Here is a 26,933-nt window from a genome sequence, read left to right on the forward strand (position 1 = left end):
GTAATATATTCCAGAGGATGTTTTACAAAACCCGGCAAAACCAAGCAACTTCTTGCAATCAAATTATGTATGCCTGGCATATAGTTCACTACAAATTCTAATCAGTTCTACCCTTCTAATAACATTATACAGAAAAATACATCATCATCCATCAACCAGATGGAGCATGATAGTTATACAAAACATATTGTATGTTTTTTATTTTCCACCATGAGAACGTGATAAAATTGTGCACTCTGGAATTAGAGATTATAAACAAATATTTTAGGCTCTGCAAATCTCTGTAAATATTTATTTGCAAAATATTGTATATACATGTTTAATCATTAAAAATACTACTTTATGCTGTGGGGAGGAAGAGAGATTTTATTGGCACAGACATAGGACTGCTGCCTCCTCAACACAAAAATAGCAAAGTTTTTTTGTTTGCCTCCAGCAAATTTCAGCCAAACTTTCTGCCTCTACCTCCCATGCCATGGAGACATTTGGACACCCAAGGCCTGTTGGGAAAAAGCAGTGTGTCCCACGGAATATGTTTATTTTGCTGTGCTTCAGAAAGGTCCATATATTTGTTTAACAGGCGCGGAAATATTTCAGCAATGCAAAGCTGCCATGGTGCTTTGTGGGAACTGTGGTTAGGTGCCATATGTTCCCACTCTCTAAAGCCAGCCTGCCGTGTGCCGCTGTCTCCCACAACCTATTGGTTGTGGGAGACACAACCTACAGAGCATCACGAGGGACTTCGCAAAGATGAGCGCGGATGCAAATCAACTGCAGTCTCATGTCCAAAGTGATACTCTGGGCTTGGGGATGTGCTTTCCTACAAGGGAACAAAGTAAGACATTTTCAACACCCAACACCGTAAGAGAACGCAGCTGGTGCTAGATTTCATCGCAAACTAGCTGCATGCTGGGTTTTCTTGGTAGGCAGCCCAAAACATTGAGAGAGAAGTCAAAAGGATCGCTCTGGTGCTACAAGCCCTGCGATGGTAACGCTGCAGAAGTCACAGGGTGAACAGCGTGGAAGGCAGCCACTAAAACACCAGACTGCGAACCAGACTGGTGGGGAAACAACTCCAGCGATGGCAGATGTGTGGGAGCATCTTAGCTGGCATTTCAGGGAGATGGACTCACGGCCCTTCAGCTGTAACATGTTTGAGGCTCAATGTGCCCCATGTGAGGCACTGTGAAGAGACAGGTCCTCTGTAGAAACACTGCAGTAAGAATAAATTTGTCTAAAGGGACAAGGCAGAATGTTTCAATACCTGATTTAATGGGGGCTTATATATCGCTCACGAGGGGATGTGAACAGAAGAGTTGGTTAGGGCAGAAAGCAGGTGGCAGCTGATGGAAACAGTCTTCTCCAGAAACTGTAATCAGCTGTTGTGTTACTTTTTCTTTGCCCCCTAGGCCTGTCACAGTCGGTCAAACTACTTTGGATAAATTGGCAGAGATCCTTGAAAACTTACTCCCTCCTACCTTTATCTGTGTGGGCCATTTCCTTTCCACAAAGTATGACATTTATACATATTCAGGTTGCTATTCTCCTACTCATGGGAGGAACATGATGCAAATATCCAGCTGGGATCCAAGCCTACCTGCTGGCACAGTAATGGATGATGAGCAGCTCCACTGCTCTACAGATTTGCTTCTGCAAGGAATTAGGTTCATATATACCAATAAGGTTTCAGGCAAAAATTTTGCAGTTGAATTTAACAGAATATCAACTGCTGCCACAGCCTGACCTGACCTATGCTAAAAAAGAGCTTTAAAAACGCCACCGGCTCATTGCTATGTATGCCTTCAGATTGAGCCCTTAACTCGGTTAAAATGACAGGGGAAAGGCAGCCTGAGAAGGGAAAGAAAAAAAAAAAAAAAGTCAATAAAAACACATTGTTAGTGTAACTGTAACAAAGCTGGCAAAGAAAATCAAAGGCTCGATTTTCCCTTTGTTTTCCATTAGTAGGTGTTGCACGATCATCTAAATTGTGCTTTGATACCAGCTTCAACAATGCTGAAAGCATTTAAGAATATTCATAATGATAAATGATGTAGCTGTTCCGATTTGCAAAGAGTCTAACGCACTCCACAGTCACCACCTATTTTGCTTGCAGGCTCTGTTAATTTGATAGAACACTTAAAAAAGAGGAAGAAGAAAGCTGTGTTTCATCATCCAAATGGGAAATACTCTTTGGTTAGAGAAGAAGGATGACCTTGCTGATACAGTACCAAACTGAGACTTGGGACAGCCACCTCTGCTGATGTTATGCAATTTTCCCTGACTGACTTCCCCAAGAAAATACCTTTGCAAATCATTTCATAGTGGGGAATTCGTCCTGTATCATCATGGACTGTGTTGGAGACACAGAGATGAGGCAAGGCATGCCTCCTGGCTGAGCTCTGCCTGCACAAGCCTCCTTTGCCTGCCAGGTCTTTGGGCTCTTCATTTTCCTTTGTCATCCCCACTCCCACCCCTCCTGACCAGGTCCAAGCAGTGCCAAGCCCCACTCACACTTTGTCCGTGCCGTAGCTCCGGTAGTCCACCGCTGCTGATACAGCCACAATCAGTGCAGGCATACCGTAGCCGACCAAATAGAAGTACTTCCTCCGGGAGTGTTCGCTCTCGAAAACCTCCACCAGCATGATGTAGAGCTGCACCCCCTCCAGGAACATCCAGGTGAAAGCCGCCAGGAAGAAGAAGTGCAGGAGGGCAGCAAAGACGGCACAGGCAATCTGCATCCAGGTTGAAAAGAGCAAGGAAAGGTGTTTGTACCATGCTAAATTAATGTGACAGTCAGGATTACTCTTACTGGGAGGTTTAATAAGAATGAGGGAGTTCTTATCTTCCCTTATCCAAAGGAAGAACTTTTTTTCACTTGGAAACTGTGCGTGAACGATTTTAAAATACACACATCTCTGCATATGTAAATTATATTCAAAGATACAAAGGTAGGTATGTACACAATCTGGCAAATAAACATATAAAGATGTACATAGCATTTTTTACAACCTGCTTATTAAACATACACACACGCATTATTTACAAACAACACACATACAGCCTCTGAAATCACAGCAGGCATCAGCATTTGACTCCCAGTTAACAACCAGGGGCCCAATCCTGTGAGGACTCACGCATGGAATTAAGGCAGCTCTGGAATATATCTCACTGCATGGTCAAACATCCCACATGCACTGAGACGAGAGCCTGTGGTGGGAGCAGCAAGTGCTTTGCCTCTTACCGGCTGGTCAGTCCGGTTGATGCCGATGAGGAACAGGAGTTCTGCCACAAAGAGGCTGATGCACAAGTTCTTGTGAATCGTGTTGCGGTCGCTCTGCAGGCCACGGAAGAAGCAGAAGGTGAAGATGCAGATCAGGAGGCAGACCAGCGAGAGCAGGATGCCAACCCATGTGATAAAGTCCAGGAGCAGGTCATGGACTGCATCGCTGTGCTGGAGATAACACCAAAAAAAATCATCAGTTGCATGCTGCATGACTTCTAATCCATCCCAGACACAGACTGAGGTTGTCTGAGACCGTTCCCCAAATATTTGTATCCACTCACCAAGCTGTGGTGCAAGGGGCTAGTAGCAAAAAGACTAAATGGACCTAGACTTGAATCCTACATCAAGGAAGCTGCAACCTGAAACACAGACTCCAAAGCGTCTGGCAAGCTGCAGGTGCCCTGAACAGACTCAGACCCCAAAATATGCCAGAAATAATGATGATGCTGTTGAAAATACCAAGATGCCATAGCTAGTCTTGTGTGCAGCTACATCTTTTGCAAACACGTCAAAGGAGTGGACACACAGTATAAAGAACCATCAAACACTGTGATTCAAGTGTAAAAATGTTTCATGCTAACAACATTGTGGAGATTACAGCCACAAGTCCATTACAACCATTTACCAACAGTGAAAAAAGACTCTCTTTAAACGTTCACAAAGACATATGAGCTTGGAGGCTTTGGACAGAAAGAGATCACTTAAATATATATTTTTTTTTTTTTCATCAGGGAAGGAGAAAGAAAGTTTGATTTTTCTTTTTCAAATCCTGGAGCTATATTTTAAAACTCCTGGGAAGTCAGACTGATCCCTGGAATGCTACCCAGAAAAAAAGACAGACCTTTTAACATGAATTTGCTTTTAAATTGTAACAGAACAGTGATTTTAAGACAGCCTGGAAAATGAGTGATTTCCTGTGAATAACTTGTAACATGGTTTTACCCCAAAGCCATGCAAACATGGCCATTGCAGTGGCAAAGTTAGGCAACCCAGCAACAAAGTTTTGTGAGGGGCAGCATAGGTGTGCCTTGGCTCTGCTGATAAAACACTGCTGGATTGCTCCTGGGCTTACACTGCACGTCCCTCCCAGAAAGAGGAGGGGGGTGCTGGGACCCTGACACTGAGGGTATTCCACCACCTTATTCCTTATTCAGGCTGTAAAACTTGCCTGTAAGTCCCCAAGTTTCCATTAGATGCGGTGAAATTAGAGATATCATTACTTAGTAAACTGTAAATAAGAAATGAGAAATACATGGTGAGTCACGAGACGGCTGCTCGGGGCTAAGTGGTTAGAGTCAATGAGCTGAGGGAAAGATTGGCTGGAAATCTCTGGGGGCTTTTCAAAAAGACCAGAGAGGCCTGAAACCCAGCTTTGTGGTCCACCAGGCTGTGTTATAAGTGGTATTCACATTCCCCTCCACTTCTGGCATTTTGATGACTTAGGCATTATGTAGGCTGGCAAATACAGTAGTGTCACACTTCTTCAAAAAGCCAGGACAACTGGAAACATTTTCCTCCCCGTGGGATAAAGGTTATGACAGATGGAGGGAAAAGGTGATTAATTTATCCATTTTCTTTGCCTGCTTGCCAATGATAAAGCCACATCAAATGTCAGGCCTTTCCTGATATACACTCTGCTATGTCAGCACCCGTGAGAAACAAGTCAAACCTTTCAGCTCTTTGGCTTTATCAGCATGAGTGATAGGCATCAAATGATAATGAATGATGGGAAGCGACTTTCCCCGCCATCTCTTCCATGCTGGAAGTTTTCTCTCCAGGGAGACTTGGAGGTGGAGAGATGAGGGTTTCTTTCCCCAAATGCTCTTGCAGCTCTTCCTGAGTATTTCCAATATCTAAGGAACTAGGGGTCGCAAGTCCAACAGAGAGGCAAGAAATCATTGTGTGGTTACTGTAGATCATGACAGAAATGCCTATTCCAGCCAGCTCCTCCAGCAGCACCCAGAAAACCGAGAAGATGAAGCACATGTCGTTTTCCTGGCGGTCGCGCATTGCTTTATCTCAGTGTCATTCCAGCTCATCCATCCCTCTTAACTCAGTGCGAAAAAATGTTAATGCAAACCTTGCACCTTGCAAATCATTCTTTCTTTCATCCGAGGCTGCTGGGGAACGGCAGGAGAACATCTCCCTGAACAGCTCCGCCAGCTCGCCTGATTAGATTGCCCTGCCAAGCTGAAGTGACTAAGAGCTCTTGGGCTGGGCAAGCAGGCAAGCCAGCTAATGCTGGCAGATGCAAGGAGAAAGAAACTAGGCAGACTTTGGCCAGATGCATCCATCCCATCCAGATGTGGCCAACAGCACAGATTCATCTATCCCAAGATAAAGTTAGCCTGGCACAGGGAAAGCTCTCCGAGGGCTTCTTCCCCTACATGAGATGAATCTCACAGGTCTCAGCTCCTGTACCTCTATCACGAAACCAGAACTCTGTTGGCTTTAAGACACAACGCAGGAAGCAGGGGTGGTTTTGCTCCTGGAGAGGGATCCTGCCAGCTAGGTTCATGGTCTTCCTCAGGGAAGGGCCGCTTGCCCACAAAGCTCACCACGCTTAGCAAGAAATGCAGACTTCATTGCTGTATTATTATCACTCTTACTACACTTCTTTTTAATATTAATTGAATGATAAGACTGATTTTATGTCTGTAACACCCATCCCTGGAGTGCTGGGAAACAACCATAAAAACAACTTCTCTGTAATTACAACCTCCCTCCCCAAACTCAACAAACTCACAAAAGAACAAACAAAAAGGGATAATAACAATAAACTGGGAACAAGGACAATTTAAGAACACCTCAGGGGAAAAAAATACGAATTTGTAGCTTTTCTAGTGAAGTCCAAGAGAAGTGAGCTGGATTTCAAAGGCTGGGTGTGCTCCGTCCTGTTTGGGATGCCCAATTTCAGGTGCCACAGCAGAGCTGATGGGTCAGGGAGGAGTTGGTAAGCACTGGCATCCTTCCCATGGCAGTGCCAACTGCCCCCAGGCCAGGCACATCCAGAGCTTTTACACCCGCAAGTCCAACAAAAGGGAATTTGCCTTTTGCTGGAAACTGAAACTTGTAAAATACTGTGCTGCCACAGGCCACAAAGCAGAACAATATGGGAAAAGGAGGATTCGTGGTAATCACTCCTCAATGCCGTGAGATTATCCTTGCCATCACCCGAGCACTATGTGACAAATAAGGGAGCAATGTACCTGGTTGGTATACGGCATTCCAGGGTTAAGCATGATAAATAGCACACCAAGATTTTGTATCTGAGTCACAGTGTTCGAGCCTGGTCCCTCAACTGCAGAGACACGCAAGAGGAGCGAATCTTCTCTTTACCCTGCCCAGCACTGTTCAAGCACTCCCTTGGATAAAACAGCTTTGATGTAGGCGCTAATGATATCCTTCCAGCACCCCGAAAGCCCTAGGGTCTGTAAGGCATGCGAAATACATCTGAAATCGCCAGTGTATCAACAACAGTCAACTCTTGCTTCTTGATAATCTCCCCAAAGACCTGGGCAACCAGAAGAGCCCATGGGAGATACCAGATGTCAGTCCAAGGGACAATTTCCTGACAGCATCAAACACCTCCTTGCCCAAATGCACCATGGCTGTCCAGACCGGTGCTACATGGCCCAGCATGCAAGCCACTGAGTTTTGTTACCACTAAGCTACACTAGCTTTACAGGTAAGCTGACATGCAGATTATTTTCAGCACAGGAATGACTTAATGAGTACCTGAAAGAAATAAAACAATCCACTTCAGTGAAAGGGTTTCTATATTAAGTACGTTTTACATTTATGGTTTGGGCATGAGCCTGACCCAAAGCGCCGTGAAAGAAGATTTCCCTGGCTTTGGAATAAAGCCCTGCTTTTGCTCTGGTGGGGCCACAAGCAGCATGAAGAGAGTGCTGATGGAAACCTGTACAGGAGGAGTTACAGGAGCCCTGGTAGCAACCACAGCAGGGTGAGCAGGCATCCTAGATATTATCCAGGCTGGGAAAATCAATGAGCAGCTCTGGCAGCGCCTGTACACCAGAGCTGAGCTAATAAAAACAAATCCCAGGGAATGTCAGCTTATGACAGAATGGCTCTCCCTGAGATGAACAGCCATTTCCTCCCTTATTAAAAACATCAGTAGAAGAAAACAGCAGCCAAACTGAGCTGCCAACAGCAAAGGACACATTTCTTTGCCTAATCTGTCCCTCCAGGAATGGAAAGAGTAATATGTTTGGGGGTGGAGGAATAAGCAAGCAGTAAATAAAAACACAGTGTCATTGACTAGCTCAGATATGACCACTTGGTGCCTGGTGGGAGCTGGCAGTGTGCTGGGCTGGGCACAGACCCAAGTGGGACAGGTTTGAACTCCTGTGCATTGCTGATGCTGCTCCTTGGATTTGTAGCTATCTGGGGCCATGCAGGCTCCCTCTGCCCTTTTTCCCTCATTGCTGGTATTGAGAGAGGATTGCTGCTATGACCTGGCTGTAATGCTTTGTGGCTAAGTGCAAAGGGCTACTTAAGAAGTGAATGGTTTTGTAGATGCGCCAAAAGCATCAGCTGGGCTACACGGACCGGGAGGAAACCCCAAAGACTCCTGTAGCGTGTCTGTGCTGGCTAATGGCGTTGCCTGCCGTGGCTATGCAGGCATGAGAGGTTTTGAGGGGGCTTTCCCCCTCTGTGGCCAAGAGGGATACGTGCTCTCCCATCCTCTCCCTCTTCCCCAAGGATGGACCAAGGGAGGCAGGCAGCTCTGCTCTGCAGCGGACACAGCGCCCACAGACCTGGTACCTCTGTGCTCTGCGAAGGTGATGCTGTCATGGGCACCATCAGGTCCTAACCCAGGAATAAAGAGAGCTTAATTCTCACCTGAAGCCCCTGTGCAACATCAGTGTTTTCTGACTATGGCCATTTAAAATAAGGCTCAGATCCCCGAGCACTCCTGGCAAGGTGGTTTAGCCACCTTTCTTCTCCTTGTCTTAGACCTCGAAGCTGCCTTCATATTTTGCATGGGCCACACAGACCATCTTCCTTCTCCTCTGCCTTCCTCAGCAAGATAAAGGCTTCCTAGCAGAACCCTTTCCCACAAACCTCTCCCCAAAATGCAACAGCCTTCCAGTGACTGCCAGAAGCAGCAGCCAGCACAAACAGAAACCCCCATGGCCAGAATAAAGCCATATGGGGGCAGGTGTGCTCAGAGAAATGGGTACTGACCTCACCTTGCCATGTGTTACAAACCCTACTGTGGATACGTCATGCAGCAAGAGCCCAGCATTTCCATCGTACTCACTGACACCCCTGCAACTGAAATGCAGTTGAGGTGAGATTCAGCTGTGGAGAGGAGGAGAGGCTTGGGACAGTAATTGCATCTATTGTCCTGCCCTGCTATGCTGGCTGGATTTAGTAAAGTGGCACAGCTCTGCTTACTCATAAGGCATCTCCAACCCGAGAAATGAGCTATGGTGGCTGTGCCAAACTCAGTGTAGACATCTACCCAGCTAAGCTGCTGGCTTGTTAATTTGAGTTCCTGGAAAAATCTGGTCACAGCATCGTCAGCACCAATGGTCTTACCCAGCCTGGTACCAGGAGACACCTGGGACATGGCTCCACCACACCATGGTCACGACCTTCACTTTGGTCCTTGTGTATACCCTGCTCTCAGCCAGAAAGGAAGGGGGTAGCAAGAAATAGGGCAAGGCTTAGTGCTTGCCAACGGGAGCTACTTCAATTGCATATTTTAGGACAGAGGATCAGGAAACCCTGCGGGGTGATGCTGTCCCCATGCTCTGTGGCACAGCTCCTAACTGTGCAACCATCCCTGGCTCGCAGATTGGAGAGCCAAGAAGGGCGATGCTAAGCAAATATGTACCCGTTGGACTGCGGGGAAAGCAAGCCAGTTGCTGTGTGCTCAAATTTCTGATACCTGTAAGTGCTGAGCTAAGAAACTGCAAATTTAAGGGCTTGAAGTATGTCTTTCTGAAGCCAGGCTCTAGATGTTTTCAGGTTGGACACCCAAAAGTGGCTACCTGAGAAGATCTGGGTCAATGCTTCGGGGAACGCGCAGACAAGGACCAGCGAGACGTCCGACTCGGCAGAACTAGAAACAGTAAGACACAACTAGGGCTCAACCCAAAACAACGTGTGTCAAACTGAGGGTGAGGAAACCAAGGAACTCCCTGGAGTGTCTTACTGCCCACCTAGACAAAAAGCTCAAGGACTGCTACCAGGTACAACTCTGAATTGACCCCGTAGGCATAGATTACTTGACCTAATAGGTATACTTGACCTAAAGTATAACCAAACGTACTGTTTACAACTCCTTATTCTCGGAGTTCATCGAAGCCACAGATTTCTTTTCCTAACACAAGCTCAAATACTGCTGTATTTTTGAATTTTAAAATCTAATTGAAGACAAGCACATTTAATAACTTTTCTGCTTAATTAGAAGTTCTTATTTAATAACATACTAGAATAAGTTACTTTTTGCAATGTGCAATATATCTTTTTTTTTGAGAATTAACCCCTTTGATGGTACAAAACGATTTGCAAAATTCATTATATAGTGGTTTTAGTAATTTAATTCTGCAGTTAGGGTGTTTTTGCAATCCTGCACCCACTTCTGCTTTCATGCACTGCTGTTCAATCCCACAAGTGCTAATATATGGATAAGCCAGCACTGCAGTAACTTCAGCTTGCTCTTTATATCCGAAATGGCTGTATTGCTTTAGGCAATGGACCACTGCATTCTATTTAGACTTCATATATTTTTATTCCTTTCTCTCCTTAGCTTGCCTTACGCTTCCATTCCCCAAATAATTAGCACGGTGTAATGTGTTTGTGGTATAGAATAACACCTGAAAGCTTCCAATTAATTGCTACAGTTAAAACACCTTTCGTTTTTTCACCCTTTCTCTCTTGTTTTATTTATTTATTTATTTTTAAAGGAAAAGTAAGCTCTGGCATTCACTACATACTGATAAGCAACATTTATCTACCCTGAGGTACCTTTGCTTGTTCTGTTTTGGGTGTTTTTTTAAATTGCATTTTCCCACCAGCTCTGAACTTGTTTTCTGGCTGCATATTTTTGCCATGGTACATTTAAGATGCATCTGCTATAATTAATATGATGCAAAGTGCAAGCTTAAATGAAAAACAGCTTGTAAATTTTGAATAATTATGCAGCAATTACACAGGTAGAATGGCTTATTTAACTATGGGCTTTGTCCCATAGCATGGGACCCACCATGTTTTTATAGCATTTAAGGGACATAACAAATATCCTACTGATTCAAACAACAGATAGGTATTTAACATAGATCTCATCTATGTTAAACATATCTCATAATTCAACAAAATATCTATGGGACTGTAATAATTTTCCCATAACACAGGCCAAATGAACTTCTTAGCTGATGAAAACAGTGATTTGTTTCCAAGTCTTAAAATCTCTCTTCAAAGGGACGTTCTTTTATAATTTGCCTGGTAAATTGCCCGAAAGGGCGACAAATGCTGCAGGTCTCTAAGGTCATCCCATGCCAGGAGGATGCATCAGGGAGGTCCAGCTCACAGGTCATTATGGTCCTGCTGTCCTCCTCCCATGCTAGCTGGGGCTCTGATAGCAGCTGGAGGGGTACCTGCAGGTGCGGGTCCATCGCTCTTCCCAGCAGCTATGCATCCTGCCCATGTGCACAGCAGGCTCTTGGTCTTGGGCACTGTTATTTACCCCACTGATATTTACCCCACTGAAATATATGGGTGAATAAGAAACTCTGGGCCCAACTAATTTTAACAGGCAGAAAGTATCTTCAAATTAAAATCTCCTTCTCTTAATTGGGTACTGTCCTATTAAGACTGGAATTGATCCCAGCAATTTCTACTCTTGAAGCACACCAATAAATCCTTGCCGCTGTGGTCAGCCAATGTCATTTTCTGCCCCTTCGGACAATCACACTAGAGAGCCAGACGGCCATCAGTCACCTCCTCAGCGGCACTACCTTCCAGCTCCGCCTTGCCACATACGCTCTGCTAATAATTAAATCCCAGCCTGTAACTCGCAGAGCAGCCACCGAGGTCTCCTCCAGAGAACGTGCTCTTTTACCATGCTACCAGGGAGGGAGATCATTCATGACCAGAAGTGACACTTGTCAAATTGGTGCTGGCTTTTGATTAAGCAGCAGGACTCTGATGTCCGTTCCCCACGATGCCCGGTGTTCAGTCATATTAGGTAGGGTGCTCTGGATACTCATTACACCAAAGGATGCTCCCTACAGATCCAAAAATCCGACAAACTGAAGTCAGTAAACTACAAATCTCAATTACAGGAGAAAATTGTTTCTGTTGCAGAACTCCCAGAATATTATTAATTTTTGTGTGTATGACAGTCCTCTTTAGGGATCCTAGTCTCTGGCCAGAACACCACTGTAAGAGGTCCAGCACAAGCACACAACGTCCTTTCCCCAAGGATCATTCCACCTCCAAGAAGACTAAAAGGTCTTTGAGGCAAGGAATGCCTTTTTGTACAAGACACAAGACAACAAAATGGCTCAAAAGCATGCCTACGAGAGATGAGTGCAAGTCAATGAATGACAACAACCTCCATTTATTTTTAAACCTCCACCTTTCCAAACCAGCAGGTATTCTGCTGCCAAGACTTTAAAAGCAACTCATTGCAGCAGCATAAGGAATGTCACACAAGCCACCTCCTAGATCTGCCAAGAGCCACATGGCCAGCTCCACCAGCAGACTGGAGTGGGATGGTGCTGCCAGGAACAGCAAGGTGACAAGCAGCTGGAAGGAAGAGTTGCAGATGCTTGCAGGGTACGCACCTGCCTTCGCCCTCAGACCACGATGATCGCTAAAGCAGACATGCCAGGAAGCTGTCTGGTTGCATCAGAGTCAACAAAGTGGAGCCAATTTGGCCCTTACAGCAATGATACTTTGGCTGCAGCCAAATGATAAAGCATGACCTGAAAGTCTTGAGGGCACTCGTTAACACCCAGAAACACCCACCGGCTAATAGCACGCTGGCTTGGCACTTGGGAAGCTTCCAGCTGTAGCTCTTTCCAACCTGTTGGCTGAGCATGGGCAAACCAGGGTCTCACATTCTCTTTCTGCAAGATGAGATAACACCAGCGCTACTAGTTGAATGAGGTTCGGGTGAAATGCCGTGCAGACAAGGCTGACCTACTTGCAGTCTGGGAAGAGGTTTGTTCGGCGCTAGCCTGTATCTGCACCACTCAGTAGGGACTGCCCTCATTCACATCAGTGGAGTGGAAAGCTATCTGCATTTCCCAGGTGCAACCTCTGACTTCAGTGACTCAGGTATATCTGTTAACTCCAGGCAGGTGATAACGAGCCAAACACACATTTCTTTTGAAAATTCAAGCAGTTGTAGGAAACTGGCAAAAACAGACTTGGACTGCAGAATGCTATTAACCTGTAAACATGTGCTCTGAATAGGCCTTGTCTTCAGACATCTCCTAGGATAATGCCACAGCCATTTCATGGCATGTCTCCTGGACCAGTAGTGACTCCTGCAGAATACAATGGGTATGCCATCCTGCAAGCAGCAGCAGATCTGTCCTGCCCCTCTCAGCTGGACCCAGCTGTTGTGGCAAATGTGCTGCCAGGCTCCCATTTCTTTTTTTTCAGAGCTTTGGTCATGCATGATGGTGCTTTAATATATATTTTTATTGCGGCTCTTCACATCCCTCTTCAGATTATCAAGTGAAACAAAAATATACAAAGGATTGACACTGGAAGACTATTTGAGAAAAGGTCTTTTAAAACCATAATAGCTTTCGTGGTTATGCAGCCACGGAATTGTCTCTGAAATGTTCTGCCTGCATGGCAGATTCCAGATCCATATCTAGCTCAGAGCCGTGGATTCTGCCGCAGTGCCAGGCCCATGAAATGGAGACACCACAACACAGAAAATCACTAGGCCAAAATCTTTTGGGTATCAGGGCCTTCTCCTTTCTACAGCAGCTGAGACTGTTCTCAATGAAAGACAGCCAAGACAGCTCAGGAAATGGAGGACCCTCTCAACCATTCTCCTCTTCTTGAATAAAATTCCAAATGTGCACTTCACTCCTCAAGCCACTGCTACCATGAGGAACATCTACTTTCAGGACAAACTTCTTTAGCTCCAGTGGGGATAGTCATGTGGGAAGCCAGAGTTACACCATGGACCTAAATGCAGGCAAGGGAACTAGCTGATCATATACTGGCCTCGGGTAGATGTACAGTCTGTGAAGGACGGCATAAGGAGCTTCCCTTTTATGTGTAGCTTGCTGTCACATAGTGAGACACAGAGAATGTATCTTTTTTCCGCTAGTTGGAAGCTGGAAAATAATTTTGGCTCCACACATGCACCTCACGAACGTGCAGCTGCTGCAAGCAGGACACACAACTTGCACCCCAAGAGGCAGGCTCTGCATGCTTCTGTCTCACCACCCAGGCTGCTTGCTACTCCCTTGTGGCACAGTGAGGACCCCAGGAGCAAGGACCCAGCCAGGAGATGTTCTGCACCAGTAAGCAAAGGATGTGGCAACAGATAATTCTGCTCATCATCCTCAGCTCAGAGTTGCCCATGCCAGAAGCTCAAGACAGGCTTTGCACTGGTGTGGCTATCTCCTGTTTCACCATATTGCAGAAAGAAGATTTACATCAGATGTTTCTACTGTTAGAGTTACTGTCACACAGCAATTGCCCTGCTCCGCTCCATTTGTAGTAACAAAATGGTGTTACATTGGCCACTTTTACTGCCCAGTGCATTGGCAGCCTGTAAATCTGCAACGCCTACCTTAACTTCCACATGTGCCATCAGGACCGCAAAGTTGGTTAGGTGATTGCAGGAGCATGTGGTGTGTGTCTTGTTAGTCATCAGGAGGCGACATCCCTGGGTGGACCAATACCCTGTCATTGTACGCTTTGTATAGCTCCAGAACGAACAGTTTGGATTGAAATTTTCTTCTGACTGCTGCAGGGAAGAAATGAATAAATCCAATAAAAATGATAGGGTTTCAGAGATTTCTAAACGCACTATTTTTTTTTTTCCACAGGCACTTTGTAACTCTCACCCTTTTAATTTTGGATAAACAATCAGCAGTGGTTTATACGTCAAGTATTACTTGCCAATACCAGAGAAAGTTAGATTGTTGCTGCTCTCTTTGCTAATGCAAACTTAGTTCTTTGTTCTTGATTAATTTCAGCCATAGACTAAATCCAGCTCTTCAAAATCAGATTGCTTCATTTGCATTGCAGAGCAGAGAAATTAATTGCTTTAAGCAATCAACTTTTGCAATGACTGTGCTTGGCTAACAGGAGGACTAGCTGTCCTCTTTCACTGTAATTCCACTTTCCTCTAATATCCCCTGCCACCATGATAAAATAATATTATGGTCTATTCTAATAAATTGGTAGTTTTTAATTACAGAATGACGTGTGTCAGCAACTGAGCAATGGCACCGGCTCAAAGGAGACTCTTTCTTTACTTTTATTAATGCAACGTAAAAGAGACATTCTCCATAAATAACACAAAGTGCAAAGGAACAAATGTATAATTCAAAATCTAATCAAGGACTGCTGGGGGCCTCACATCAGCCAACTTTTGCATCACTTTGTTTTAGAAATTAAAAAAAAAAAAAAAAAGAAGCACTTTTCAAACTCACTCACCTTGATGTGCTTGACAGTAAACACCACAGGATCAGCTAGGTAAACCTTATTGCTGAACTCTTTGTTTATTGCTGCCGTGATGACAGGGGAGTTGACAATGACGGAGTGATTAGTCGACATTGCTTCTGTTCCCAACTTCATGCTGGCGTTCTCCGTGGAGAGATAGGTGCCCAGGTTGTTGTACAGCACAAAAGCCACCCTGATTTCACCTAGAAGAGCAGTAAGAGGTTAGATATCCGGGTCAGTGCACTGTTTTTTTCTTTTTTAAGATGGCAAATCTCTTCTCTGAACCAATTTTAAAACTTCTCTAAGAAAATGTGAAAGATGTGGCACATGAAGGCTCACTTCCTCCTGCCAATCTCAATGAGCATCACGAGGTGTAACAAGCGGTCCATGGATAAGAAGGGCAGAGCTGCCTCTCTCAAAACAAACTTTTGTAAGCAAACAGATCAGCAAAGACAGAGAAGGTGGACTTATTTTTGGCATGAGTGGGTGTAACTGGCTCCAGAGAAAAGAGACCAGGTGGCCCATTTCTCACCTGACTTTGTTCTCCAGGCTATGCTTGGAAACATGTTTTGTGTTTCATTCTGGCCTGCTGTGCAGATGCAGTATAAAACTATAATTTAGTCCATTAATAAATTGAGACTAGATCAGAAAAGTGTGGGGACAGATCTGGGAGAAGGAATTCAAAACTTTCCAACACAATTCCAATCTCACATGAAGGGTAAAACAAAATTGCAGAAATTTCATTAAAAAACATATTTCTTTTTTTACTTTGTCAATCAGATAACCCCTCTTCCACAAAAAAACCCCACCATTAGGGAGCCAGCAGAAAAACCAGGCTACCAGCCAACTGTTTTTAACTGAAACCATCCAGTTTGCCTTCTGTTTTGCACATTATTTCACAGGCTATAAATAAGAATTGAATGTGATTAGTTTGCCTTTATATGTATTAGTTGTGGGGAGGTATTTTTCTGTTTCTATAGGAATCACCCCAGCTTCTGAAGAAGGTGAAGCACTGATGACTCCAAAGGCCCCTCCCAACCTAAACCCTTCTATGATGATAATTTTATTTCTCTCTCTTTGGTGACCTCCGGGTGGGTGCCAAGCTGGTGCAAATTGATGGGGCTCTCCTGATTTGACCAGAACTCCAGTGATACCACGCTTAGAAATACAGACTTCCCCTTCCTCACTGCCAACACAGTTACTCTTTCCCTAAAAATCTCCAAAGCCTGCTAGCGGAGTGAAACTCCTGCCCCACTGGAGTTTTGCTACACATCTTGGGTTTTACACTGTCTCTAAAAGAAATACTTCTCTTCAAATCCTACATGAAAAGGTACCAAACCCCATCAAGGAAGCCAATGGCAAAACTTTCTTTCTGAACCACCAGACCGAACTTTTGTCAACAGTTGTCAGAAATTTTTGGCTGTTTTAATGCATCTGATCTGGCTATAATATTGCCCTGTCACTCCATGTTTTGCCTGCAGTGATCAAAGCCTGTACTAGAGTGCTTTCCCCCTGCACACAGGTTAAATTTTATAGGAACTCAGAAATAGGAGCACGTTAGGCCCATTAGTAGAAAGCCTGGGAGTTTGAAGTTGGTCTATAGTGGGGCTGTAGAGATCAACAAATGTGTCCGCTCAAATTCCTGGTCTGGAAATAAATCGTTTGGCAGCATGAAGACCATTCACATATAACATCATCTTTAATTTATGCTATATCAGGAGGTTCATAAGCTTCAGAGAGAAAGGCACTATAGATTTAGACTCATAACAATTAATCAACCTTTTCTGCCATGTTGGCTCATTATTAATATTTGCTATGATTGCTTCTTCCCTCTCCCTTTTCAGATATTTGTATAGTGCCCCACTGTGAAGCAGTTTACTCAAACAAGCCTCTTACCCCATCTGAAGCCTCCTACTGCAGACAACAGCAGTTAAAAGCACTTCTCTGGACTCAGCACTATGCCCCAACAGCCACATCATTTAAGGATCTGACGCATTTTTACCAGCATGTAATACTTTTGAAGGCTGTGAGTCACTTAGCAATATAATACATTGCCAGTCAGCCAACTTAGCTTACAGTCAAGGGCATAAGCAACTGATGCTACTGTTAATTTAAATATTAACATAGCGATTAATACTATACTTATAACTGGTTAAACACAGAACAATGCCTAAAGCATGACTGATTCATGAGGCTGGTGTGGCTGGAGGTGCTGGACCTACCGTTTCGACCATTTTGTTTCAAGGTATTTGCTGACAGCTGAATGGCGCTCCCGTGGCCCATGTTCTGGGGAAACTTCAGATCTTCCAGATTCCCATCTGTGCTTAGTCTCGCAACTTCCAGCTCTGTTTGCAAGAGAGACCGACACTAAGAAAAATCTCTACTGAAATAATCTTTGACACGATACTTCAAAGCTACAAAATGGTGTTCCAGACCATCTGAGAGCAGAGGAAGCAACTTACAGTGTTTCATGCTAGACTCTGTTTGGGCTCCTATTTCTTTTTAAATCTTTGCCCTGAGGAAGTTTTAAATTTAATTAAAAAAAAAAAAAGGCAAATAAATTTTACTCTCTGTGGAAAACAAAAGACAACCAGTTCTTGTAAACAAGAACCTCAGGATATTAAGGACAATGGTTAAAATGAAAATCTGAAAATGCTAGTTCTTTGCCACTGGCGATTGGTACTTTCTGTAAATGTTATCAGTACTCGGGATCTGTATTCATGGAAATAGAAAGAAGAGTTGTTCTTATTTTACATATGCACACTGGGAGTGCTGGTGTTTTCCATCATGCTTGTTTTTTAATTAAAATCAACAATCAGCCAAATAAAGACACAAATTTGTATGAAATGAAACACAATTGCATTACGATGAACAATCTCCCTGTGAAGCAGTGCTTTCATTGCTCTAGCACAGATTTTGCCCTCAAAGCCAAGAGTAATAAAGGCAGGTTAGGTGCTCATTTTCCATGGGATTTCAAGGGCAGAGAGATGCCTTATTCCTTTAGGCTCTTTTGAAAAGACTTTTAAGTCCTTCAGACAAAGGGCCAAGACACATCTAACAAATTGCTCTCCAGTTAATCTAGGGGCCAAGACCGAAGCCATGTTTCCCAGCCTTTACTCTTCCTCCGTCTGCTCTCAGTATTTATGGGATCTGTCCCTTACGGATGTTGTCAGTGTTTTCCCGGACGATGTCTGTCTTCAGCAGGTTATCAGCCAACACGAAGGCACTGTCCTCCACAGTGTCAAGTAACTTGGTGGCTGCGCGCTGCTGTTCGCTTGCGTTCAGGTCCCTCCACGCATTCAGAGCCTGTGGCTGCAGGAGGTTGTTCACTGTCTCCACCATGGCCTGCAAAGGAGATAGATGGAGTGAGAAAGGGCTCTAGTGAACCTAAAGCACCATCGCGACCTCTGACATACGCTCAGTCCCATCCTCCACACACATCAGTTTATAGGGAGAGGACAGCATTTCATTTCCCTACCCATTGTGGCAGCCTGTAATGGAGCTAGGCATCATTTATCCCATCAGATGGGAGAGGGAGGAAATGTTGATTTTGTTCTAAATGCAGGCTGGGAACGGCGCTTTTCTACTTCTGTGATCAGCAGCTCTGGGCTTGGAGTAAGAAGGAATTAGGGGTTGGGGGCAGGGTGGTGGGGAGATCAGGAAATCATGAAGGAAACATGCAGAAAATAGATTTCAAAACCCATCTGTGAAGCAGGTTGCTGCTACCTGCAGCACCAAAATTCAAGAGTAGGGTTGCGGTGCCCAAGGAAGATATTTAGTATCTGCAAGGGCTACGCTCCTTAGAGCGTTCCCCACCACATAACCTCTGTCAGGCAGTCATGAAGACACAGAAAGAGTTGAGTTATGCCACTTCATCCAGAAATGCAGCAGGTGCCCGTGGAGATTTAGTTAAGGCACTACATTTCAAATCACTCCATTCAGGAAGGAGTCAGCCTCGCGGTAGCAACTTCAGTCCCTCCTGTGGTGCACCTTCTGCCCTGGGCTGCCATGCACAAAGAGCTCTCCCATGGAGAACTTCCCACAGGTTAATCTGGATGCGCATCCAGGATCACACAAAACCGCGCTGGCCTCACGACTGCAAAATTACAGCAGTAGAGCCTACCCAACCTGAAGGTTTTGCTCAACCTAAAACCCCCGCTTAGTTACTAACCAGAGCTGACTCAACTACCTTCCAGCTAACATTTTTTAATGAGACCAGCTGTACCAGTTGGTAGAATTGATTGTGCAGAGGAAAAGAAAAAAAAAAAAAAGGTACTTTGATCATGCTTTCTTCTGCTGGTTAGTGTCTAGCCACCAGGCAGCCCTGCCCTACAAAGAATCACTTCCACTGTCAGCTAATGCTGACTGCAGAAACCAACCTTCCTTTTGAGATGAAGTTGCCATTCTCAATAACTTTCTGTATGCTGAACGTGTAGGCATCAAACCCACACCTCTGTTCTGCAAGGCAAGGACAGTCCCATGGGATTTCAACATATTGCAAGCCTAAAGAATGCCCTATGGGCTCACTTTCATGGAAATAATACTTCAATATTTACTCCTGACTGTTTCTAAACCCACCTCTACAACATGACATGGGAAAAGAAGATACGGCATGGCCCGTTTTCCAGCAGAGCCCTCAGGAGGAGTGTTACAACGGCAAAATATGGCACAGAGAGTGTGGAGCATCCTGACTCACTCACCAGTCATGGCCAGATACAAATGTGCAATGGGAGAATATAATCACATCAAACCAGAATTTGATTTTATTGCTATATGCAGGTAGCCTTCACAAAAATTTCAATTCCAGCAAGGCTCAGGGAGAAGCAAAGACAGCTAGACCTGCCACTGCTGGTGCTTTTAATCCCAGCAGACATTTCACTAAGACATTGCCATGTGCATCTCTGTCCTAAATGCCCTTGAGGTTGGAAGGTTTCTCATACCACCATGGTTCCTATTGGAAGACTGAGCTAGAATCGGGCTCCTCTGACAGTACAAAGCTCCTACTCTCCAACCTACATTTATTCATGATCAATTAACTCATTTGTCCTTGTGCCAAACCTCTCCTGTACCTTAAACAGATCTTTCCCTCCCTGGCAGCTACTGCCCTGGTCCCTTGATTAATAGACAACATTTCTCCTGAGCCTCACAGCTTAGTTTCCTAAAGTATGCAGTAACCCATGTTTCAATCACTGAAGCAAACTGAAATGGCTGAAAATCTTGTCCTCTAGTGCTACTGCAAAAGCCTTTTTGCTGTCAAGCCTTTACAATCCAGGACTGGAATCCCTTTCTCATTTGCTGTTAAGTGGAACTTATTAACCATAAATCAATTTCTTAAATGGATTATTAAACTGATTTTCCTAAATAGTCTAAAAATCACCTTAACACATTTAATATGTGCCCATGAAAAGCTGGTTGACTTTAATAGTCAAGAAGAAATACTAAAAATCCATAGCATTTAAGTGGGTTTTTTTCAGTGTTTTAAAATCTGGAAGACTGATCTCTGTAGCTCTTAGTAAAATTCTGTAGTTTACTTTGGTAGTTTATCTCTTTACAGGCAAAAAGGAGGTAGTATGCCTTTCCAGTGACCAAAAAGCTTGACTATTTTGCTGGGCAGGTTTTTTTTGCAAGATGTTTCTTGCAAAGATCTTTTCAACATGGTATTTTCTTGCAAAGATCTTTCCAACATGGTATTTTCTTGCAAAGATCTTTTATGCATGGAAAGCAGAAAAAGAGGATTTTTCTCCCCTTTCAATGTTATCACGCAGACTACAATTTGCCTTACTTCCATTTAGCTCAGCTACTAATGGTGTCCTTAAATCTCTGCTAAAACAACATCCTGGATACTTTCATCAATATCTGAACAGTGGACAGAGTCTTTGCAGGAGATCCAGCTCCTGGCTCTGGATGGAAAGGTAATGCCTATTTGTCAAAACATGAAACAGATGCTGAAATATTTGTGTTATGGTGAAACATCTGCTGCAAAGATTTTTCCCCAGAAAAATTATTTTACCTAAAGCGTCTTTTTTTTTTTTTTTAAATGTGTGTGCATGTGTGCATGCAAAGTTTGAGAGAGAACACCAATTAGGCCTAATGTGCTGCTTCCCTCACAATGTGTACTCCCCACCCAATGGACACCGTGCCGATAAGCATCCATCCTCTTGGAGGGACTAACCTGAAACCAGCTGCTTCACATCACTTTGGATCTGGGGTCTGACACAAAAGCTCCAGAAAGATTTCCAAGGACTTTGGGTCAGGTCCTTAGCGTGCATCTGAACAAAGCTGGTAGACTGTCTTCATTGGCATTACATCCGAGATGAATTTAGTCCATAGCTTTTCCCAGAGGGTCACTCCTCTCACCTGTCTCAGTGCATTAATCAAGTGTTCCCCGCATTATATTTCTGAGTGCAGCACTTAATTATGGCTGAGTGCTGCGGGCTGAAGCCAAGGAGATGAGGTGCTAATGAAATGTTTGCATTTTGGACAGGAGCTGAGGTAGGTGTTTAAATGAAACAAAACAGCTGTTAAAGCAACAGTGTCTCTTGAGGCAGAGATACCAACTGGGAAACGTTGGGCAGGAGAGCAGGAACTGTGGGAAGGCAGGCACAAGGGACAAGGATCAGCCTGTGTCTTTGCATTTAAGCTGAGCCGTCATGGTTTAGGTGGGTTTGGCACCTGCTCCAATGACTTTGTGGTCTGATGAACCTCCAGCATAGAAGAAGCCAAGCTCCCAGGAAAGCCTCTCAGTGACCAGCAGAAGGAGGGTTAGCTCTCATGGAGGAACTTTGAAATGAAGAAGCCATGAGACAGGTGTGCTTGGGAGCTGATGGCGTGACAGGCTTTACCTGAGATCCCTGGTGATCCTGATAAAGGTGGGGACTTTCAGAGAGAGCTAGTAAAGTTCTGACCTCGTTTCATCCCACCTCACTTCAAGAATTTAACATTGAGCCAAGTCGAGAGCCTAGATGCTCTCTAGTTTCTCTCCCCACTGAAAGTAGAAGGAGCTACAGCAAGTATTATCCTCATTTAGGTGCCCAAAGTCATGTGAGATTAATCCTATCCTTGAAGAACCCAACACCTATTAAAGGATGCTGCAAATCTACCTCACTGAAGACCCTGTCCTTACTTCCCAAGCTAAAGAACTTCCTCTGCTGTGGTTTTCTTTTCTTCCCCTGCCTGACCCCTCTTCCAAATGCAGCTGAACTGGGTGAACAATTTCCAAAGCACCCTTGTGAGCCTCATGCAAAGTAAAAATGTGGGGCTTGGAGCCCAAACATACCGCAACATCACCCACAGCATGGCACCACACGAATGCCATGGGTGCTGGGGCTTAATGAACAGGGAACACAAGCACACATATGCCCAGGGAGAAGGACAAAAGTAACTCAAATGACATCAAGGGAAAGCTTTCACAAGGCACACCTTGCTTGTTTGTAGCCTAGGATCAAATGAGGGAAGAAGAGCATGGCAGAAGGGAGCCAAGAAGGAAGACTTTCCATCTGCCTTTCTATCCTGAGATATGTAGGTGTAGCTGTATGCTGCCTGTGATGTCAGGGTACCTATACATGCAAAGCCAAACCTCCTAAATACAAGCCCGTAAAGAGCAACCATCCTGGGTCAGAGAATGTTAGACTCAGTGGACCTTTCATGTCTCCAGCAGGGGCTACAATTCGACACAGAGAGAAGTGCAAGAACGTGCCAAGCATGGAAGACAAATCCCATGATGGTGATCCCTTTCATTATGCAGTTATATAGCACCACAGAGTGTACATTCAATGTAAGTAAATGTTAATAAATTGCAGAGGGAGATTTTTTCCCGAAGAAGGGCATATGCTTATGGTTTCTTGATTTTGTCCTGAGGTTACAAAACAGAAACGAAACGTAAACCTTCTTTCTCAGACACTTACAAATTGGTATTAAAAAATGCATTGTCAAAAGGCAACTAATTAGGAGTCTTACAGTAATTATACATTACTAAAAGGCCAATCGTACATATCCCATTGATTTCATTTGTGACAGCTGCTTCATTCCGTAAAACTGAATTTTGCTTGTTCATTTATTTTTATCTTCCCCTCCAGAAATGTCTGGTGAGAATATCTGGCTGCATGACACACAGTTTAAACTTAGGAGGGGAGTATATATCCAGTGATACCACATCCATTTATGTATCTCTCACCGTACCACCATCCAAGGCACTCATCTTTGACAAACGCAGATTCTGTAATATAAAATCTGTCTTTAACTGGGAGTTAACACTGGAAATCACTAAGAGATGTTAGACGTACTCATCTCATTACCAAATCTGGGAGCAGACTGCATTGTGCTATGGTGCTTAAGCACAGCAACCCTAACCTTAGAAAACCAGCAGCTCTCCTACAGTTAGGACCTCTCTAAACCTTTGTTGTTCATATTGGCCTCTTGTCGAGCAGCTGATGGAAGAACAAAAACCCCAACAAGCTTATTACTGGGGAAAATACTGCTTCATGGCAAGTGAATACCAGCAGGCCCTACAGGGAATATTGGTTGAAACCTTCTGCTGAGTAATTTTCGAATATGCTGTTTGTCTTTCTTTACAAAGGAGCACCTCCTTAAGAGGAGATTGAACACACTATATATGTTATTTTGCATGGAACCTACATCAAGGTCTTACCTCCTATAGCAGCTTTGGGAGAACGAGAATAGTGGCACAGGGCATTAAAGCACAACTTTTGCAATGACATCTCTAATTAAAATATCTGCATGTTATGACTTTTAAAGCCCTGTCCCATACTGCTAACACTTGTCTTTCTTGATCTCACAGGAATGTTTCATGCAATGCACTTTCAAAAATTAGGATAGAAGGAGCTACAGCAACAAGGCTGTGCTTTGCATCAGTAGACTAAAATCATGTCTGGTGCCTGAAACAAGTAGTGCTTGTACAGCTAACCTGTACCAAAGGTGTTTGCTGGCAGAGCTTCATTAAAAAGGTTTGCTCACCCTTTCTGAGAACAGCAGTGCTAAGACTGTAGAGTGCAATTACACAGACAGAGCCTCAGGCTGTGCTTACGGTCTGAGGTTCTGGTCCTGCCTGAGGTCTCCAGGTACTGCTCCAAAACAAGTGCATCATCATCTTTATTTGAAGCATGCAAAAACATTACTAGCCCACTTTTTAATAGCAGCTTGAGGTTTTATGGCAAATCAGCAGAGAAAAAAAGCATGAAAACCCTTTCGGGTCCACAGTGAAAATGAAAAACCCGTCAGAGAGCAGATGCACTGAAATGTGGATATGGTTCAATGATCACAACATTATGCTCTTTATAGCTTTTTCCTACTGGAAAGCGGTGGTACTTTAAAAAAAGCGTACCTGCTTCCTTGCTCAAGAACAGCTGGTTTTGCTCTGTATTCATATGAAGCACTCGGTGCTAAAACAAAACCTTTTCTTAAGCTATCAATATTTGCAAGCCTCCAAACTAATTGAGTTAAAGGCACAATCAATGACATTGATGGCGAGTTCTGCTGGAAGTTGTGCGATTCTTGCCTCTGGCCAGAAAAAGGACCGGTACAAGAGAAACTCCCATTAACTCTGAATGTACCTGGTGCAACCAGAATGGGTCCTTTGGAAAAGAGGACCAGCATGAAAGCATGGATCTGGGCATGCAAGGAGCCGCTTCTGGCAAGGTTATTGCATTGAAAGGGACCAGCTTAGGACATGACATGTCTTTTCAGGGTAGCAAATGAATGGCACCCTGATCCCACTACACAGGCGTCACCAATCAAACTGGAACAGTCATCCGCTCTGTGGGACTTCGGGTCAAAAATAGATGCACATGTTATTTCTTCAGCCTTCTAAAGAATGAAAATGTCATTTTGGCTACATGATAGCATTAAATCCTACTTCTTAGCTGAGAAGTGCCTTCAAATCTGTCTGACAAGGCAAATCATCTCCCTTGGATGGTTTTTCGCTTTGTCATTTATTCTTTTAATTCCAAATTAAAATTTGTCTCTGGTCAAAGCATAAGTAAGTACCCTGGAGAGAATTTCTTAAAGGGAAGCCCAGCCACTGTCTAAGGCTTTTTACAAAGTAATAAGGTCATCCCAAAACAATTTTAATATTCAATGAAATGGACAAACACATATTTAGATTGAAACTAGCTGAACCGCAACGAGTGCTTAAAAACAAGTAAGTCATTAGAATATCTACTGCTGATCTCCACTTCTGCCTTCCAAACTAAGCAGAAACACTAGCCTACATCCTGTGCCAGAGCAGTGATTGGCAACTGATGATATCAGTTTTGGTGAACTGAGTCAAAACCTACTACACATGGCAAAGGCAAGAGGAGATCTTCCCCTAGCCTTGCAGAGGAATTTCTAAAATTGCTCCACAGATTGAGAGCAAAGGCTCTCAAGAAAGAGCATGCAACCTTCTCTGTTCAACTCTACAGCAAATGTTTATGCTGTGGCTACTGGAACTGTACTGACTCAGAAATGGCCTGCATTTCAGCAGCGCTGAGAACTCACTGCAGTGAGAGGAAAGGCACTGACCTTTATTAAAATTAGGTCATCTACAAAATGTTTAACTATGGAATTAATGGTCTTGCACCAGGCATGCTAGGTTTGCAGTCTTGGCCTTGAACTACCAATAATCTCATAATGGGAGCACAGAAAAATGTAGGAGATCTGAGAAACAGAAGAAGGTTACAAATTACAGGTTATGGTTTTGCTTTGCTTAGTATACGAGGAAGAATATTTTAAGGTCAGAAGGCATCTGTAGGACTGAAATAAAAGGAATTGATTGGGAAGAAGGAAATAACATACGATCTGTTTCATCTAATGAGATCTTCCCTGCAGAATAAGCTGAGAACTGCATTTATGAATCATCTGTATTTGCTGCCCTACTGTTTGGGATTTGAGACTATACAAGCAACTGCTAGAGTAATTACACTGGGGAAGTGAGCAAAGCTGTAGCAAGAAAGGAAAATGGCTTGCAAACAAGAAATGCCTCTTTGACAGAATATCCATAGCCTTCAGGGGAACTCCTAGGGAGTCCGTGAGACTCATCCTTTCCTCTAATGGTCCAAATCAAAGGGACATCTCCCACTGACCTCTACGGCACTTTATACCGAGACTTTTTACCAGTGCCACCAGATTCCAGGACCCACTCAGCCTAAAGCAGAGAGTAAGCACATCGCAACACAGAAAACGCTAGATTTTTTTCTCAGTTTTGCTATGTTACAAGTGGGCACATAACCATAGCTGTAGCTCAGTTGTAGGTAGAGGAATACGTGGTCACCTTCCTTTTTAATATTTACGCGAAGAATTTTGGAGTCTGGTGACAAACCCAAGGCTGCTGCTTTGATCCTCCTCTCCCCTAACAACGGGCTCACCGCGACAGAAACATGCAGGGTGGGGATTTCTAGTTTCGCTCTTGCTGACACAAATCAAGTGCAGGTTTCTCAAGCTGTGAAGTATATTAAGTTCACAGAGTTTTAACAAAGGGCTACCAAACCGCAGAACCCCGCTGCGAATCAACACTTCTTTCAGATGTCCTTTTAATTATATTAAATGAAAGTTTGGGGCACTTTGATGCTGATGGGCAAACATCTCGATCTCTTTAAAAAGCTGCTAAAAGTACTCCCTGTAGCTATAGCTAATATATGACATTGTATGCACACTGCTAGCCAATTTATTCCAGCCACTTTAACAACGATACCTCGCCTGACCCGCCGTGCAGAATAGCATCAGGAGTCGAGCAATGCGCAAATCATCAGAGGACTCTGAAAGTTGTTTGACACGCACTGCAGAGCTCTTTGTCATACAGCCAATTAAGTGACCAAACAAGGAACTCGAAAATCCTCATTAATTTGCCCCTTTCTATATAAATGGAGGTTAGAGTCTTTCTTGTCGCAGGCACAACAAGAACACAAGTAAACACAGCATAATTCAATTTACGCTCCTTCTCAGAGCTACAAGTTTCTTTCGTTTAGTCTTCACAGAA

General features: G+C 44.0%; 1 protein-coding gene across 3 annotated transcripts in view; it reads right to left on the reverse strand.

The window, feature by feature from the left end:
• The window catches only part of ADGRL3 (adhesion G protein-coupled receptor L3), a 513,913-nt gene that overhangs the window by 54,988 nt on the left and 431,992 nt on the right, over positions 1–26,933 (reverse strand). For all 3 annotated transcript variants that reach the window (XM_087736050.1, XM_087736051.1, XM_087736049.1), the window contains 6 exons: positions 18,124–18,307; positions 17,185–17,307; positions 14,957–15,165; positions 14,085–14,261; positions 3,242–3,451; positions 2,512–2,732 (listed from right to left, as the gene is read on the reverse strand). In XM_087736050.1, the coding sequence (XP_087592176.1) occupies positions 2,512–2,732; positions 3,242–3,451; positions 14,085–14,261; positions 14,957–15,165; positions 17,185–17,307; positions 18,124–18,307 (1,124 nt within the window). The remainder of the gene's footprint in view (positions 1–2,511; positions 2,733–3,241; positions 3,452–14,084; positions 14,262–14,956; positions 15,166–17,184; positions 17,308–18,123; positions 18,308–26,933) is intronic.

This window comes from Nipponia nippon, unplaced genomic scaffold (assembly GCF_047370975.1).
Source record: "Nipponia nippon isolate SJK-2023a ecotype South Korea unplaced genomic scaffold, ASM4737097v1 scaffold_6, whole genome shotgun sequence".
NCBI classification, from domain to species: Eukaryota; Metazoa; Chordata; class Aves; order Pelecaniformes; family Threskiornithidae; genus Nipponia; species Nipponia nippon.